The sequence below is a fragment of the Lucilia cuprina genome, chromosome 5 (genome assembly GCF_022045245.1).
Source record: "Lucilia cuprina isolate Lc7/37 chromosome 5, ASM2204524v1, whole genome shotgun sequence".
Lineage (NCBI taxonomy): Eukaryota > Metazoa > Arthropoda > Insecta > Diptera > Calliphoridae > Lucilia > Lucilia cuprina.
Genome location: NC_060953.1, coordinates 41,203,603 through 41,222,248, shown reverse-complemented (window position 1 = coordinate 41,222,248; position 18,646 = coordinate 41,203,603). Strand labels below are relative to the sequence as shown.

At 33.5% G+C, this 18,646-nt stretch overlaps 2 protein-coding genes across 3 annotated transcripts in view; both read right to left on the bottom strand.

Moving 5' to 3' along the window:
• The window catches only part of LOC111676689 (multidrug resistance protein homolog 65), a 7,345-nt gene extending 6,506 nt beyond the window's left edge, over positions 1–839 (bottom strand). Inside the window, exon 1 of the mRNA XM_023437661.2 lies at positions 220–839. Coding sequence (XP_023293429.2) covers positions 220–485 — 266 coding nt within the window. The 5' untranslated portion in view covers positions 486–839. The remainder of the gene's footprint in view (positions 1–219) is intronic.
• Positions 840–12,850: 12,011 nt separating this feature from the next.
• Positions 12,851–18,646, bottom strand: part of LOC111676690 (multidrug resistance protein homolog 65) — a 10,983-nt gene continuing 5,187 nt past the window's right edge. The window contains exons 3-12 of one of the 2 annotated variants that reach the window (XM_023437662.2): positions 18,080–18,325; positions 17,850–18,021; positions 17,435–17,749; positions 16,927–17,383; positions 16,762–16,862; positions 15,146–15,530; positions 14,366–15,071; positions 14,011–14,307; positions 13,585–13,951; positions 12,851–13,528 (exon numbers count right to left, since the gene is read on the bottom strand). In XM_023437662.2, the coding sequence (XP_023293430.2) occupies positions 12,974–13,528; positions 13,585–13,951; positions 14,011–14,307; positions 14,366–15,071; positions 15,146–15,530; positions 16,762–16,862; positions 16,927–17,383; positions 17,435–17,749; positions 17,850–18,021; positions 18,080–18,325 (3,601 nt within the window). In that variant the 3' untranslated portion in view covers positions 12,851–12,973. The remainder of the gene's footprint in view (positions 13,529–13,584; positions 13,952–14,010; positions 14,308–14,365; positions 15,072–15,145; positions 15,531–16,761; positions 16,863–16,926; positions 17,384–17,434; positions 17,750–17,849; positions 18,022–18,079; positions 18,326–18,646) is intronic. The other variant, XM_046952246.1, reaches the window with a different exon arrangement.

Below are 18,646 nucleotides of genomic sequence, written 5' to 3'. Positions count from 1 at the left end.
ACCCCCAGAAAGGGTAAATATATCGTGTTATTACTTAAGGTTTGTGGATCCGTAAGTCGACCCTGGACGCGACTAAGTTACCTCAGCCGAAGACAAAACCACGTTACATGGTTCTTGGTTTATCGATATTTTGTCAATATTTCTTCAACGAAGCTTACGATTTTTAGTTACTTATAGCATTACAAACACTATAAATCACTGAAAAATTTATATACTTACAAAATTTTTCCGCCTCCAAATAAAGGTAACGTATACGTAGGAGTTGTTGGTAGACATAAACTACGATCCACAAACATAGACACCAATTCACTGTACACTACTATGATAATGGGAAAAACCAGCGATTTCAGGAAGGCAGCAATAAAAGCCAGAACCAAAAGGAAATATTCCCAACGTGTAGCAAAACAGAAAAGTTCAAAAAATCCAACTTCTCTTTGAATCACTTTAGGTTTTTTCTTAGTTTTCGATGGTGATTCTAGTCCCATGATGTACGCTTAAGAAATGAATACGTTCTATGCTAAACAAACGAACTAGACTAAAGTTTTGTCTTCAAATTTGGACGACAAGCGTCTCAGCGTAGCACCGGAATAGTAATACAATATAACCAGTCAACTAACTGAAGAACACAATCAATTAATAGCAGAATTCTGTTGTTGAAACAAAGTGTTGTTGGAGATTTTTCTTTTTATTTGATGAGAAATTTTTTACTTTGAAATGATACTTTTTTTTTCTAAATTCGTTATTCATTAGGGGTCAATTAATGGTAACTTTTGAGTTAATAATAATTTAAACGTACGTAGTCGTTTTATCGTTTACACTACTATATATGACGAGTAAAAATAAAAAAAAAAAACTAGAGTTCAAGAACGCGTTGTATTCTGGCGAACGTAATGATTAGACTAAGTGATTTTACATTGGTTTTCGAGTTCATTATTAGATTTTATATATTTTATCACATTTTTTCACTTTATTACTAAATATAAAACTATAAAATTTTGTTTATATTTAATTTAGCAAACATTTTTTGTCAAACGTTTCTTAAGTACTTTAAAAAGGGGGAGATATTTTGCACCTTTATTTTTTGTTGGTTTTTGATTAGCAATATATGGGGGTTCTTATCAAAAATTTATTATTATTCCTTGTTCTCTAGGCATCTATAAAAAAAGCTTTTGTTTTATTTATTGTAACTTATATTCTAATTTTTTTTTTTTGTTTTAGAAAAACCACTTCAAAATGTGCTTTTGATATTTAAAAGTAATATTTCATCAGATTTGTTCATACTTTTACTAATTGTTTTTAAATAGCATAAGGCGATACTGCTTTACCATGATGCAGCATTATTATTTTCTGTTACCCTGCCTCAATAAGGGAGCGGTTATGCTTTATGATTTAAGTTATCAGTTAGCACGTGCTATTGAAATTGAAATTTATGTTCGTCTATGCCGAATTTTATATACCTGCCAATCCTAAATTGTGAAGTAAATTTACAGTGATTTTCGAATAACTTATGCAAATAAAAAGTAAAACCGATAACAAGTATGAATTTATAGTTGGACATTGCCGACCTACACCAGTAAGGATGTTAAAATTGTGGATTTTTTCCAAAATTTATCGACCAAAAAAGGCAGATTTATTTACATATATTCTGCTCTTAAATACGGTTTGTACGACGTATAAATTGGATCCATAACTTATACGGTTCATATATTATGGGCTCCTAAAGCTGGGCATCTCGCGTATTTTTGTGGAAAATTGGTAATGTTGACGACTTAATTACTTTGGAACCCGTTATCCAATTATAACAAATGAGGTCTCTTTCGACAGGACTCCGATTACTCATTATTGAAATTTCATGAAATATTTTTTAGGTCCTGTCTCAAGGACCGAAAAACCGAAAAATGTCTTTTATCCTTGAATATCCTGAAAAATGGTATTTTGTTTTTCTTAATTTGTTAAAAAAAGGCAATAGAACTATTATTACGGTGTAAAAATTTTAAATTGGGATCTCAATGGGATCAGAAGTTATGGCAGTTTTTATTTAGCTACATTTAAAATTTCCATAGGAAATGTGTGCTTTTTATACATTTTTAGTCCACTCAAACAAAGGTTTTTATGCCGAATAATGTAAAATTACCACAGACCATCAACTCGATGTTAGAAATATTATGGATAATTTTATATGAAATTATGTCTTAATTATATAAATATTAGAGAACCCATTTCAACCATTTTCAATAGCGTTCGTCCCTGAACCAAAAGAAGATTATGTGCCAAATTTCATCAAATTATCTTGAAAATTTCGACCTGCAGCGTGCGCACAAGGTTTACATGGACACACAGACAGACGGACGGACAGGCGGACATAGCTAAATCGACTCAGAAAGTGATTCTGAGCCGATTGGTATACTTTAAGGTGGGTCTAGGACAAACTTCAGCACAAACGCATAATACCCTCCCCACTATAGTAGTGTAGGGTATAATTAAAGCTTTCTTCATTCTTTGATCAGTAACATAGTTGAATCTAAACCTATTTTAAGTTTCTCTACGGATTAAGAAAGAAGAAGTAGAGGTCTTTAAAATGACATACAATATATGATTTTTAAGGAACCACGAGAAATATGTGCGCGGAAAATACGTTAGATTTAACTTAGGTAAAGACTTAAAGGTACGACAATCCGGTTTTTATCCTAAGATTTTAGAGGTATATAAATAGGTTCTGTGTGGTGTGGATGTGATCGTCTAAACGTAATCTATATATATAAAAGAGTAGCGTTACTGACTGACTGATTCATCATTGCACAGCCCAAACGGCTGAACCTAGAAATTTTGACAGTAGATGTGTTTTTGGTTATGTAGATCCACTAAGTAGGGATTTTTGGAAATTTGTACATTTACGGGTAAAAAGGGGAAAAAACGGGTAAAACTGGTTTTCTTAATTATCTACTACTCTTAAAATAAGCAGATGGGTGTCTGGCACTTTTTTTAAATTCGTACTTTTAAGGGGTAAAAATGCGTTACAAAAGTGATTTTGGTACCTTTTTTGGCCCTTTATAACTTTTGTATTAATTAACAAAATAAAATTTTTCTAAATATTTTGGATACATCTCCCAAAATTGTGAGACACCTATTTCGTACTTTTTTAAAATTCCTTTTTGGATGTAAAAGGGAGAAAACTGAAAATACCATAAATATGGTACTTTTTTAGCACATTAAGAAAACTTTTCGGTTTATTGAATTATTCCTATTAAATTACGGACTAACTCTGTAATAATATTATTGTAATAAAATGTTTGCTATTTCGCTGGGGAAAAGTACCAAAAAGAAAAAAAAAACGGGAAATTTTATTTTATGCCAATTGAGCCAATTTTTATAAAATTTCAAAAAGATATTGGAATATTATTTTGGAATTCGAGTATTAAGGCCTATATAGGACCAAATTCGTGTAAATTGTTTGGTACCTTTTTGAAAACACAATTTTTCTCGAGCAAATGAATGCAGATTTGAATCGTTTGAGTTTTATCTGTTATATAAAGATTTAAATACGGAACATTTTGTAAACTTAATTTTCGAAAAAGTATATTTCTAAGCGAAAAGGGGAAACATTGTACTCTTTTTATTAGTACTTTCCACTTAGGTAAAATTTATTCCACTTTTGGTACTTTTTCTTCCTTCAAATGATACTCTATGTATGTTCTTTAATATGAACTCAAAACACATGATTATTAAACATACACGGTCCTCATTGAATATGATTCTTAAAGAGACAACTTTTTAGTACTTTTTATTTGGTACTTTTTTTAATATAAGTTAGGGTAGCGAAGCACCCAGGGTATGCTAGTATGAAATAAAACCATCACACATTGAAAGAGAATACGGATGGAAAATTTGACAGTCGTATGGCTCTCTTCATAATTCATTAGACTTTACGTACGTAAAATGTGATCGTAGCAGTGCCCTTTAGACTGTTAAGAATGGTTGGCTCTCTTCATAATTCATTAGACTTTACGTACGTAAAATGTGATCGTAGGAGTGCCCTTTAGACTGTTAAGAACGATCGTTTCCGAATTTATCAGGACTCATTAATTCGATTTTTAAAGTATTGTATTATCAGATATCTATATTAATATAAGCATGGAGTAGTTTTGGTCTGCTGATCTCATTGTTTTTTGTTTCTTGGACTCCTTTAAGAATTTCCTTGATCTTGCGAACCCCAAATACTCATATATAATGATTTCTATGAGTCCAAGACTTAGGTGAATATGAGGCGAATATGTGATTGATATTATATCCATAAAATGTTTTCAGCTTTAAAGTCCTTGTTTCTACTTTGTAAATTTATGACTAAATTGTCCACATATAATAAAATGGTGACCTCCATCTGAAACCCCTGGTACTGTTAAGAAGTTTTCGCTAGTAGAGCTTGGAGTTCTAGACTTTTTGATAAAGAGGATAATATGCATACTTATTAGCAGAATTATAATTTTAAATCTAAGGGAATCATTATATTAGAAGAAATTTTACCAGATAAACGCTAGTAGAATTATTAACACAAACCTGAGAGATCAGCGCAATAGTAGAGAGATTATCAGGTGAACAGCATATGAAAGAGTGATATGGAATCACAGACAGTTGAGCATATCATCTGTCACTATTAATTTTCACGAACAAATCTAGTTTCACTCCATCAATTTCTTTACTCTTTTCCCATTATTCCATATTTTTCTTTAATGAATATCATTGATCTTCCAGTGGAGTTGCAACACAAGGGTTTAATCGATTAGAAAAAAAAAATATCTAACAACAAAAATATAACCCGATATTGGCCTTTTTTTAAAATCTAGCAAATCAATAAAGTACATTTGTAGAAATGTTCAGTTCTTTAGCTTTTTCAGTGTGATGGGCAGGCGGGTCTCTAGTCGACGACTATCTTTAAACGAAACCCATCTTAAAGTATACCGATCAGCTATGTCCGTCCGGCTGTCCATGTAAACCTTGTGCGCAAGATTTTCAAGATAATTGGAGTGTGTGCCAACTCTTGTTTTTGGCCTAAGGACGAGGCCAAAAATCGGTCCATTATTTCACCTAGCCAACATTAGTTTTTCATCCATAAATTGCTTAAATGTATTGGAACAAGACACTTTAGTGGGGAGGGTATATTGGGTTGCTGATGTTTGTAACATACAAAAATATTCGTCCTATATCAATCTTAAAGTATACCAATCAGCTTAGAATCATTTTCTGAGTCGATTAGGCTATGTCCGTCCGTCTGGCAGGCTGTCCATGTCCATGTAAATTGGTTGAAATTTGGCACATACGCTTTCTTTTGGCCTAAGGACGAAGACTATTGAAAATGGTTAAAATCGGTCCAAAACTTAGTTTTATAGAACTTTTAATGACACTACCGATCGGGCTTTATTTGACCTTAGCCTCCATGCAAACTCCCCTTCAGAAAATGACTTAAAGGTCAAAATTCACTTACAAACACTAATATAACTTTTAAATTCTACATAAACACATAACTTTAAAGTAGACTTAACATTCCCAACCAACATTTATTTTTTTGCCAAAAAAGTAAAAATGTTCGAAATAAAGTGTTTTTTAACTTTATTTCCAAATGTTTCATTTTTTTAATAATCCCCATTTTTAACATACTGACTGGTGTAGGGTTGCATATGGTCGATTAAGCCCGACTATACTTTCTTACTTGTTCAATTTAAAATGGATCTTCATTTACAGTTAACATTTAAGCTTTTAATTTAAAAGCTCTCAAAACTATTTCACAATCTTAATAAAAATTATTTGAACTAAAAGCGAATGACCCAGCACTATATATTTTAACCTGCCTCAATATATTTGGCAAAAGTTTTATTGATTTTTTTCCCCAAATCTTATCATAATTGTTTACTATAAACAATTATTATTACTAGCAAACACATATTTAGGTGTATTCTAGTTATTAAAAGCTTTGAAATATCAACACGTTTTATCAGCATGACAAAAGTAAAGTAAAACGTGAAATTTTGATCATATATATGGCAATCTTGCTAAAATTTCAAAAATTCTTTATAAAGAAAATCTTATTTATATAAAATAAAATTCATTTTTATTTCTGTTTTAATAAAATATTGTAAAATACTTTCGATATAGTAAATAAATTATTATATTTCATAATATCTTTAGCGCTCCACTCCTGTTTTTGTTGATATTAAAGATTTCTAACTTTTCAAATATTTCAAATATTTGCTTTAGAAACATTCGTTATTTGCTTAACTTATCGAAGCAATAACGTTATTTATTATTTTAAAACCCTACACCATTTAAGTATGGAGGGTATATTGGAGTTGTGCTGATATTTGTAGAGCACAATCCAGAAATTCGACAAAGAGTCAATGCCTCCTAAAAGGACACGAATATCGGAGTGCTTTACGTGAACACCTGCCTTGTCGGCCTTATTCCACGGTGATCTTTTCCATCCACTGGGTAGACTTGACAACGGTCTACCATCGTCCCTGTATTCTTCAATTAAGAACTCAGGTGGCAATTTCATGTACAAGGATTGAGCCGGTCCATGTACAAGCACTTTGCTGAAGTACTCGAGCTATCTAATCTCTTCTCATAGAAGCTCCGTTGCAGAATGACGGACTGCATAGGCTTAAGCCCAAGCCACACCCCGACTGGTCTGAATTCAATAGAAGGCATATAGGATTTGTGCTGATATTTGTAAAGCACAATCCAGAAATTCGACAAAGAGTCAATGCCTCCTAAAAGGACACGAATGTCGGAGTGCTTTACGTGAACACCTGTCTTGACAGCCTTATTTCACAGTTGTCTTTTCTATCCACTGGGTAGACTTGACAACGATCTACCATCGCCCCTGAATCCCTCAATGAAGAACTCAGGTGGTAATTTTTGTACATGGATTGATCTGGTCCATGTACAAGCACTTTGCTGAAGTACTAGAGCTATTTAATCTCTTGCCATAGTAACCCCGTCGCGGAATGACAGGCTGCATAGGCTCAAGCCCAAGCCACACTGGCAATCACTGGTCTAAAGTCAATAGAAGGGGATGACAAGTCCCAACATCAGGAGAAATCGATCTTCCGGTTATATCGGAGAATGATTACCCTTATGATGGCATGAAAGAATGCATTATTTAGCATGCAATCCCATCATCATCATCTATTGACCCATTTCAGTGCATTCCTTAACCTATTAAAGCCCGCGAAAAGAGATGGCTCTGTTGTTTTGGCAACAGCACCTAGAGACATATTTGGTTGTTTGAAATATCAAAAAAAAAAAAATGGATCAGGATTCTTTTTTTTTCAACCGAAAATGTGAAATCGAAATAGGAAATCCAAAGCCAATAAATTTTAATAATTGCCACGATAAATAGTCGCGTAGCATGTATCAATATATCCTCTTGATATGACAACAGCACCGAAGAACTTCTCCGAAGCGAAAAAGGCAAACTAAATCAGCGCTTGTCTCCAATATATGGAGACTTTCTCAATCGTTTACCAGTTTATCGCATCAGTTCCATTCCCCTGATCAACAAGATCAATGAATACTAACCTGACAATTCCCCAGCATGTACCAATGTCCCAAAACCGATCGGGTTCATGGGCTGCTTTGTACACAGACCTGTTCGAAGAGAGAATTATCCATCCCATTAGGTATAGGATATATCAGTCCTTAAACAAACATTTTCTCCCCGCAAATTTGGGTTTAAACCATAGCCAATACGCGGAACCGGAAGGAACCTCAACCAACTGAACAGCCAGGACATAGTCTTGCGGGCAACTGGCCACCTGATTATGTGGTGCTCTGGTTCGACCTCTCTTCAATCTATGCAAGGACTAAGCCAAGCACCAATTTATAGTCCCGGCCGAATAGAGGTGTAGGTAACACCTCTGTTCCCTGGGTTTGTAATAACACCAAAGTGGAGGTTTCACCAAGGTAACATGCCCCCGGGGGGTCCTAAAAGGGCAGCTATTGACATTTACGTCTAAACATCTGGTTGTATCTAATTCGTCTTTCGTCATCTATGTGCTCGTTGTAAACGATGTCAAAGACAGCCGTTACTTTAGTATTCCCTTTGTAAGACAGAGAGTGAGCACTTGAGAAACAACCTTTTTCTTGTCTCTTCGTAATATGTGGGTTGACGAGCTAGGGGTACCTTTAATACATAGTAGGTTAAATAGGTAATACGAAACTGTTCGACCGAACTGCTTTGAATAATTTTGGTCCTACTCCCACCTACATGATTTTCTTAGTTAATTTACCTACTTCCGTCCGTCTGTTGTAATCAAAAATAACATTTCGTAAAATCTCTATTACAATTTTTGCCTTGCAATATACATATTCTATTTAGAAACATTTCCCATTAACTAAATATCCTAATTTAAATAAAATCCCTTTTTTAATAATTTCCCACCGTCGTGACATTTCCTCTACTAATAAATATTTCCTTAAATAATTTCAGTTCACACTCGGCCGGTACTCAAATAACACACGCGTTCTAATTCGTCGTTTGTTTTAATATTATACAATAAATTTAGTTAAAAGTGTTTAAATTTATATAAAATTTATAAAAATAACAATAGTTCTAGTGTAATTTAATAAAATATTCATTAAAATCATTAAAAAGCTGTGTTTAAATATAGTTTTTCATGAAAATAAATAGACAAAAGAAAAAAATTACATTAAGAAAAAATGTGTATACGCAAAAGTCTGTTCTAATTGTTTGTGTATTTTGGGATTATTAGCTGTTGTTGTTGTTTATTTTTTTCGACTATTCATAAGCCCTTAGCGCATTGGTATGTGTGATTGTTGGCTGGGAGAGAGAGAGAGTGAAGGGTTTTAATATAAATGTGTAAATTGCTAATATTTTATTGTTGGTTAAAGCTAAAAGTTAAAGCAAGCAGAAAGCTAAAGTTTTAGGAGATTTTATTTTCTTAAATAAAGTTAATGTGCATAACAGTTGTCATTTAATGAAATTGTATAAATAAAACGGAAAACGGTTCGGAAACGGTTTACTAAAAAGAAAAAAAATTATGTGTAATGTAATGTAATCAATTTAAATTTATTAAAAAGGTAAGCGAAATAAATAAAAACAATTAATAATATGTTATTGCAAATTTACCACAATTCAGTTCTAGTTCAGTTCTACCTCAGTTCTACTTCAGCTCTAGTACAGTTCTAGTTCAGTTCTAGTTCAGTTCTAGTTCAGTTCTAGTTCAGTTCTAGTTCAGTTCTAGTTCAGTTCTAGTTCAGTTCTAGTTCAGTTCTAGTTCAGTTCTAGTTCAGTTCTAGTTCAGTTCTAGTTCAGTTCTAGTTCAGTTCTAGTTCAGTTCTAGTTCAGTTCTAGTTCAGTTCTAGTTCAGTTCTAGTTCAGTTCTAGTTCAGTTCTAGTTCAGTTCTAGTTCAGTTTTAGTTGTGTTCTAGTTCAGTTCTAGTTCAGTTCTAGTTCAGTTCTAGTTCAGTTCTAGTTCAGTTCTAGTTCAGTTCTAGTTCAGTTCTAGTTCAGTTCTAGTTCAGTTCTAGTTCAGTTCTAGTTCAGTTCTAGTTCAGTTCTAGTTCAGTTCTAGTTCAGTTCTAGTTCAGTTCTAGTTCAGTTCTAGTTCAGTTCTAGTTCAGTTCTAGTTCAGTTCTAGTTCAGTTCTAGTTCAGTTCTAGTTCAGTTCTAGTTCAATTCTAGTTCTTTTCTAGTTCAGTACTAGTTCAGTTCTAGTTCAGTTCTAGTTTAGTTTAAGTTCTAGTTTAGTTCTAGTTAAGTACTAGTTCAGTTCTGGTTCAGTTCTAGTTTAGTTCTAGTTCAGTTCAAGTTCAGTTCAAGTTCAGTTCTAGATCAGTTCTAGTTCAGTTCTAGTTCTAGTTCAGTTCTACTTCTAGTTTAGTTCTAGTTCAGTTCTGGTTCAGTTCTAGTTCAGTTCTAGTTCAGTTCTAGTTCAGTTCTAGTTCAGTTCTAGTTCAGTTCTAGTTCAGTTCTAGTTCAGTTCTAGTTCAGTTCTAGTTCAGTTCTAGTTCAGTTCTAGTTCAGTTCTAGTTCAGTTCTAGTTCAGTTCTAGTTCAGTTCTAGTTCAGTTCTTGTTCAGTTCTAGTTCAGTTCTAGTTCAGTACTAGTTCAGTTCTAGTTCAGTTCTAGTTCAGTTCTAGTTCAATTTTAGTTCAGTTTTAGTTCAGTTCTAGTTCAGTTCTAGTCCAGTTCTAGTTCAGTTCTAGTTCAGTTCTAGTTCAGTTCTAGTTCAGTTCTAGTTCAGTTCTAGTTCAGTTCTAGTTCAGTTCTAGTTCAGTTCTAGTTCAGTTCTAGTTCAGTTCTAGTTCAGTTCTAGTTCAGTTCTAGTTCGGTTCTAGTTCAGTTCTAAATTCAGTTCTAGTTCTGTACTAGAACAGATGCTTATCATATTTTGTTATTACGTTTGTATCACATTCGTTAATACTCGTTTAATACTAATCCAAAATTTCAATTTGCTATGCCTAATAACTTTTGTGTAATAACACTGCGTCATCGTCATCCAATAAACAATTATATGTTTTAACACCGAATAAGGACACTACTAATTGCGGAAAATCGATATTAACTATTGTTTATGTCTTAGATTAAGTTAATTCTGTTTGCTTTTAATTGATTTGTCTGTAATGACGTTTCCAAAACTTTAAAAATAATTATACTTTCCATTTTATCGAAAAAACACTTTACAATTTCTAGATAGTTACAACAACAAAAAAGTGCTTATAATTTTCAAATTTGAACGATTACGGATACATATAGTAGAGTTTACTTTTTTCAAATCTCGGCAATTAAAATGTTTATTACTTTAGCAAATAAACGAATCTTATCAAAATGTGAATTCATTGTGCGCCTGTTTTATTTTTTTTTGTTATTAATAATTTGAAATTTTGTTTAAACACCATCAAACACACATGAAAATAACACAACTATTACGAGCTTTTTGTTAAATAAATTTTTATCGGCATTTCTTTGGCATTAAAAAATGCAATGTCATGTTAAACAACTTAATTTTATATTTAAATAATTTGCGGTTTAACAGTCTTTGCAGCAACAGCTGCTTGCACGTTTGAACTAAATAACTTTAGTTGAGGAAAACTAAAGAACTAGATACCGATTCGTTTAGCTTTTATAAACACTAGGACAATTTAGTTGGAACAAACACATTTGAAAGTTGATTGCATCATGGTAATGCTATGATTAAAGATACAATACATACACTTAGAGAAATTGTACAGATGCAAAAATAAAAATTATAATATTCAATGCAACTAACAAACATCTAATACTGTCATACTGACAATAACTCTTAAATAATTCACGAATATTACTCGAATTATAATTATAACTTTGGTTTTTGTCTCCGCTAATGCAAATCGTTTTTAAACCTTAAATCACCATAACTTTTTCTTTCAGCATTTCAAATATTTTAACCACAAAAATTGATTTTATTAACATTAATTGAAATTGATTTACTGTCTTTGTAAAGACAATTTATTTTACATGACATTATTGCTGGGAACAATTTATAGTTATTGTAAAATTGTTCACATTTCTTTTCTTTTTTGCTATTTTTTATTCTATAAAAAGTCATTTTTTTGCGTATAAGTAGAAACTAATGCGAAATAGAAACAATATACATACATGTTTATTTTTTTCTAAACAATTATAACTTATGGGAATTTCTTTTATTGTATCTTTTGGTGACGGCAGTTATTGAACGGCCTTGACCAAGAAATATTTGAAAGAACAAATATGTATAATTAAATTAATAAATTAAAGTTATTGCTTCCTTATAGAATGAATTGATATCAAAAGTATTTAGACAATTGATCAGCAATATTGAGAGTATTAATTCATTTCCAAATATATAAAATTAACCAGACAGAATGAACTCGTAGTGCTTTAGGTGAACTCTTGCTTTATCGGCCTTATTTTGTGGTGATATTTTTCAAACATCACCCCTTAAGATCCCCATGGACTACATAGACATTTGTTGACATGATGGATATCAAATCATATATAAGTATTTTGCTCAAGTACTTGAGCTATAAATTGTCTGACTATCGCTGCCCATTTGTACAACTTTTGAGGCATTATTGGTCCTTCACATAGTGTATAGAAAAGTTCTTACTCGCAGGGAACACAAAGATATTACATAGAATATACGAATGGAAATACAACAACTACATACAACTCGTTCAACCAACACACTTAAAAAATATCTATACATCCTGAACTTATAGTTTATAATATCCTGCATTAGTCTTTAAACATGAATGCCTTCCCGCGAATTACAATAAATCCAGAAGGTTCTTTGATCAGACTCCCTCCCACAGTTTATAGCCGCGGAAGTATACAGGTACTGATAATACCTTTAAGTGATAAATTCAGTTCTAGTTCAGTTCCGTTTCAGTTCTGGTACAGTTCTTGTTCAGTTTTAGTACAGTTCTTGTTCAGTTCTAGTTCAGTTCTAGTTAAATTCTAAATCAGTTGTAGTTCAGTTCTGGTTCAGTTTTAGTTCCAGTTCAGTTCTAGTTCAGTTCTAGTTCAGTTCTAGTTCAGTTCTAGTTCAGTTCTAGTTCAGTTCTAGTTCAGTTCTAGTTCAGTTCTAGTTCAGTTCTAGTTCAGTTCTAGTTCAGTTCTAGTTCAGTTTTAGTTCAGTTCAGTTCTAGTTCACAGATATTCTCTTTTTCACAAATTGAAGATCTACAGCGGTTCAATGATCACATATTTTCAACAGACGAGTTAAGGGTTTAATTTAAAGAATTATTTAAGAATCTATGAGTGATCACAGATTTTCACAATTTTCTTAAATTCATTAATTGGTGAACACACATATCGGTTTTCTTATTATTTTATTTGCAAAACTTAAAGTGCACTTAATATTTTAGTCTTGTATTTTATTTTAATAATAATATTAAAAAAATGTATTAATTAATCTAAATGGCTGCTTTACTAGAGTTAATGTTCTTTTTGAGTCTTGTGTAATTTGGCATAAATTCCATCCTTTGCCATCAATTGATGATGTGTACCCTGCTCGACAATACGACCATTTTGTACAACACAAATTATATCGGCATTTTGTACTGTCGATAAACGATGAGCTATAACTATGCAAGTACGACCCGAGCAGGCGACATCTAAAGCTTGTTGTACCAACTGCTCACTTTGTAAATCTAAAGCAGAAGTGGCTTCATCTAATAGTAAAACTTTTGGATTTCGTACTAAAGCACGAGCTATGGCAATACGTTGTTTTTGACCACCCGACAGTTGTGTACCACGAGCACCCATTTTAGTGTCATAGCCATTGGGAAGACCCATAATAAAGGAATGAGCATTGGCACTTTTAGCGGCTGCAATTATTTCCGCCATACTAACATCACGCGAGTTATCGCCGTAGGCTATGTTTTCAGCGATGGTACGTTCGAATAAGGAGGGTTCTTGAGAGACTATACCCAGTTTACTGCGTAGGTTATCCAAAGTTAAATCGGTTTTGATATCATCATTGTTGATATGCTGCAAGAGAAATGTTTCAGTTATCTCGTTAAAAGTTATAGAGTTGTAATACTTACTATAGTACCATTATCGGGATCATAATAACGTTGTAGCAATTGTATGCAAGTAGATTTGCCGCAGCCTGAATGACCCACCAAGGCCACAGTCTTACCATGCAATACTTCCAAATTTAAACCATTCAAAATCTTAACATCCGGTCTGGTGGGATAACGGAATTCAATGTCATTGAAGCGTACGCCTTCAAAAAGATTTAACTGTTTGGCAAACGTATTTTTGGCCGGCAAAGCTGAATTGGTGATTTTGGGTTTACGATCTAAAATTTGGAATAATCTATGTCCAGCCACTAAAGCGGCAGTAAAGGCTGGAGCAAATGCCAAAGATTGGGCCAACATCATGGAACCGTATAGTAGAACCTCCGAAACTCTTTAAATTAAAGAATATTTAGTTGAGATTGTGTGGATTTTTAGATGATAAGAACTTACTTAATAATATCCTGGAAGGGTACTTTGCCCTCCGAAACTAAAACACCACCATAACATAAAGCTACAGCATAGGCGAAGAATAGAAAAGCTTGACCCGAGGAATTAATTAAACCACGATATTTGAGTTTTTGCCGTATTAAAACTTCAACTTTGTGTATTTCCTTATTGTATTTATCAATAACTTGTTGCTCTCTTCTCAGACCAGCTATGGTTCTAACATTGGCAATGGCTTCGGTAGCTATGCGACAAGCCTCTTCCAATACCACTTTCTCACGCATCATGGAGGTGGTCATAAATCTGTAATTGTTCAGTTATATAAATAATAATTTTCGAAGTTTTTATTACAAAAACTTACTTGGCTTCAAATATTACCGAACCCACTATAATGGGACAGGTACTCATACACAACAAAGCCAATTTCCAGGAATAATAGAAGGACAAAGTTAAACCTATAACAAAATTGGAGAACGCCTGTATCAAACCACTTAAGGGGTAACCTATAGCTCCCTGCACACCAGCAGCATCTCCAGATAAACGAGCCGATAGAGCACCCACCGAGTTTATATCTTCATCAAACCAGCCAATTTCTTGTCTCATAATAGCCTTAAAGGTCATAGATCTAACTCTAGTCGTCAACCAGACACCAGCATAATTGAAGAGATAAGTTTGCAGGAAACAGGCTAAACCCGTTAGAACACCCAAAACCAAACAGCAAATGGATAGAACAGCCGTACGATCAATTGCCACCTGAGCTTCACTTTCCGCCAAAGCAGCATAGAATTCACCAAAAGCCACCGAAAAGGCAGGATAGGTAAAACCGAAACCTATGGCACATATAGCTCCCATAACAATGAAGCAAGCTTCGGGCCGTGCCAATTTTAAAATGCGACCAAAGGTTTTAAAGAAATTGGGTTTAGCTTCAGACTTTTTACTCGTTGCCTCAGGCACATGAAGTTTTTTAATGATTTCACTTTCATCCAAGTGTATACTATTCTTTTGATTCTTTTCCAAGTTAATGGGATTTGTTTCGAATGATTTTTCATAAATGGCTAGACTATTTCCTGGAAAGTATGAGAACATAAAGTTAAACTTTGTTGATTTTTTTGAACTCTTAGATTTTTTTCATCAAACTTACTTTTTACTTCATCTATATCTTCCATATTTTCAGGTTCTGGTACATTTATTTCTCCTGCCTTAACCATATTGTAATAAGCTCCCTCTAAAGCCATGAGATCATCGTGGGAACCCTCTTCTAGCACTTTTCCCTCGTGTATGAAAACAATCTTGTCAGCACCTCTTATGGCTGATAGCCTGTGTGAGACTACTATTGTAGTTCTGCCTTTGGAGGCAAAATCTAATGCTTCTTGTACCAATTTTTCCGATTGATAATCTAAAGCTGAGGTAGCTTCATCTAAGAGTAAGATTTTGGGATTTTGAATTAGCGCACGAGCAATGGCAATTCGCTGTTTTTGTCCTCCCGATAATTGAGAACCTCTTTCGCCAATGGTGGTTTTATAGCTCTGGAAGAAATAGTTTTGGGGAAGTAAATAGGTTAAAAAAGGGTTGTAAGTTTTGAGAGGTATAGTACAAAGTGGTTCCATAAAATAGGTGTTCATTGAAGAACAAGCTAAAGAGTACGAGTTCGTGGTATTAAAGAACTATAAAGAATATAAGAGGAATTGTATCGCAAAGATCGAGCGATTTAACAATGATGTTCGGCTTTGATAATATAATTTGGTCTGGTGCTAAACTCCAATTGTGAATGGTTTGAATGGATCTCCAATATCAAGTAAAGTAGCTTTAGCGAATTATTAGAGGCCAACTATTCCAATAAATCCCTGGAAGTTGTCTTAAACATAGACAATGTCTATTTATGTAGAAGTATTTCTATCGAGTCTATTTTGGTTTAGAAGAAACACCTTTTCATGTCCATCTTCATGACAAAACTTTTTAGTCGCAGGTAGGTCCGTTTATTCTTAATTTATTAGCTTTTCTGCCATTCATTTATATTTAAAGAGATGTTAACATTAGCAAAAAACATCCGGTCTTTAATTGCCAAATATGTCCCCTTGTCCAGGGACCCATGTTACAGTAATCTTTGGTTATCAAGAGCTATGATGCTCACCTTACTATCAGTTAGTAAACGGATGACCCCGGCCAAGTAAGAAACAGAAAACTCTTCTTTTAAAGAATCGGATATCTATGAATCCATGTTACCCCCAATTTTTACAAAAACTAAATTGATTTTCGGTGAATTGATGTGAAAAGATCTCAAATATTAGGAGACTTAACCTTGATTTTGAGAACGATGAATTCCAATTTTAATGGACTGATGTGAAAGGATCTTAAAAAACGAAGGATTTCTAAAACAAGCGGATTATACTCTCCGAAGAATTAAATATTGGGTAATCTATCCATCGTTATTATGAATTGAGGATTTGATGGAATAATTTGAGTAGATATGCAAGATCTTGTCATTGGTTCCATTAGAATCAAAGCCATCGAATCAAAACGAGATTGTCAACCTTCAAACTAATGATCGATAATTCGATCCATTGCGAGATTGTTAAAGTTCGACTCGAACCAAACTCGAAATTTTTGATTCCAATTCAAAATAAAGAAGATCCGTTTTAGTAAAATGCTATGGGTGAATTTGTAAGATCATGAGAAGATCAATAAATCGATTCATGATGAGATTGTTGCTTAATTTTATTGAAATTAGTATTCTTAGAAAAATCTCTTTGTACTTACATCTGGCAAATTGGATATAAATTCATGAGCTCCAGCAGCTTTAGCGGCTGCTTCAATTTCCTTTTGCGTGGCTTTGGGTTTGCCATAACTAATATTCTCAGCTGTAATAAACATCAAAGGAAAATCATAAAGATAACATCTAAACTAATGTATATTCAAACTTACCTATAGTACCCAAAAACAAAACTGGCTCTTGACCCACAATAGCAATATTGGAACGTAACCATTGTATATTATATTTACGTATATCCAAATCATCCAGTAAAACAGAACCAAAGACAGGATCATAGAAACGCTGTAACAGCTGTATACAAGTAGATTTGCCACAACCTGAGCTACCCACCAAAGCCACCGTAGTACCCGCCCTAATTTTTATATTTAAACCACGGTGAACAATAATATCGGGACGTGATGGGTATCTAAAGAAAACATCGGCAAATTCAACATCTCCCCTTAGACCATAATTTAAAATTTTGCCATCCGTTGACATGGGATCTATTTTCGATTGTGAGTCGATAACTTTGAAAATAGTCGAGGCACAACCACGAGCCATCGCAAAGGATTCGAGGAAGGGAGAAGTCCTTGCAATATTATCAGCACCAATAATAATACCAAAAAAGGCCTAATAAGAAAGAGATATTAATAATGATTCATATTGAGATGCAATCCTTACTATCATCAATATAGCCGGAGTATATTCCTTTTCCTCTTTATCACGATCATTAATGATTAAATTTACTCCATACCAAAATGCTCCAGCACAGGAGAGAAATAACATACTTTTTAAAACACCATCACTTAGACCCGAAAAGGCACCTTTATGCTGACTGGCTTTACGGGCCGGTACTAGATAATTATCATAACGTTCGGATTCTTTCTTTTCACCACCGAATGACACCACCGTTCGCAAGGCATTTAAGACTTCCTCAACCAAGTTGCCAGCGTTACCGTAAGACTCTTGTTCTTTGGTAGTTAGTTTACTTTGGAACTGAAAATGATTAAAAAAATATTGCGAATTAAAATGAAATGATTCAGATCGAGGAAGATGTTTGAACGTTGAAATATCTGAAAAGTAACAATCCCCTTACCTTGGCTACCACTACATTCAGAACAATAACTATGGGTATATAAACACTAACGGCCAAAGTCAACTTCCAACCATAAGCGAAAGAAATCGCCACAGTGATTAGAAAACCTATAACCAGATAAATAAAATGACCGACTTTTTCAGAAATACCATCGCGTATCTTTTCCACATCACTGCAAGAAAAATAATATATATTAATTTGTTGAAAATTTAAAAATCTTCTCAACATACTCTGTCATATTTTGGGCAAAGTTTTGCTTTGTGGCCAAATCGTGCCATCCTATGTCTTGCCTGATTACCGCTTCAAATAGTTTAATGCGCATTCGGGTTACTTGTCTTAAAGCTACCAAATTAAAGATATCTACAGAGAATATGCCTGATATAAACATAACGGCCGAAGCTATTGTAAGTAATATGCCGTACGCTATAGAATCATTGTAAAGTTCAGCATTGTTGACCTCTTCCGATTCATAGGATCTGAGGAAATAGGGAGGGGTTTAAGAAAATAATCTTGACAATTTGAACGGGTTTATCATTAAAGAGCTTTAATTCAAATAAATTTTCATAGATCAGTTAGTTAGATAGTTAATTAGTTAGTTAGTTAGTTGGTAAGTCAATTACAAAGTTATTTAGTTAGGTAGTTATATCAAGGATAAATTTTTTCAATAATTGTTGTAAGAAGTAGTCTAAAGTCTCGTCTATAGTCTAGTCTATAGTCTAGTCTATAGTCTAGTCTATAGTCTAGTCTATAGTCTAGTCTATAGTCTAGTCCATAGTCTAGTCTATAGTCTAGTCTAT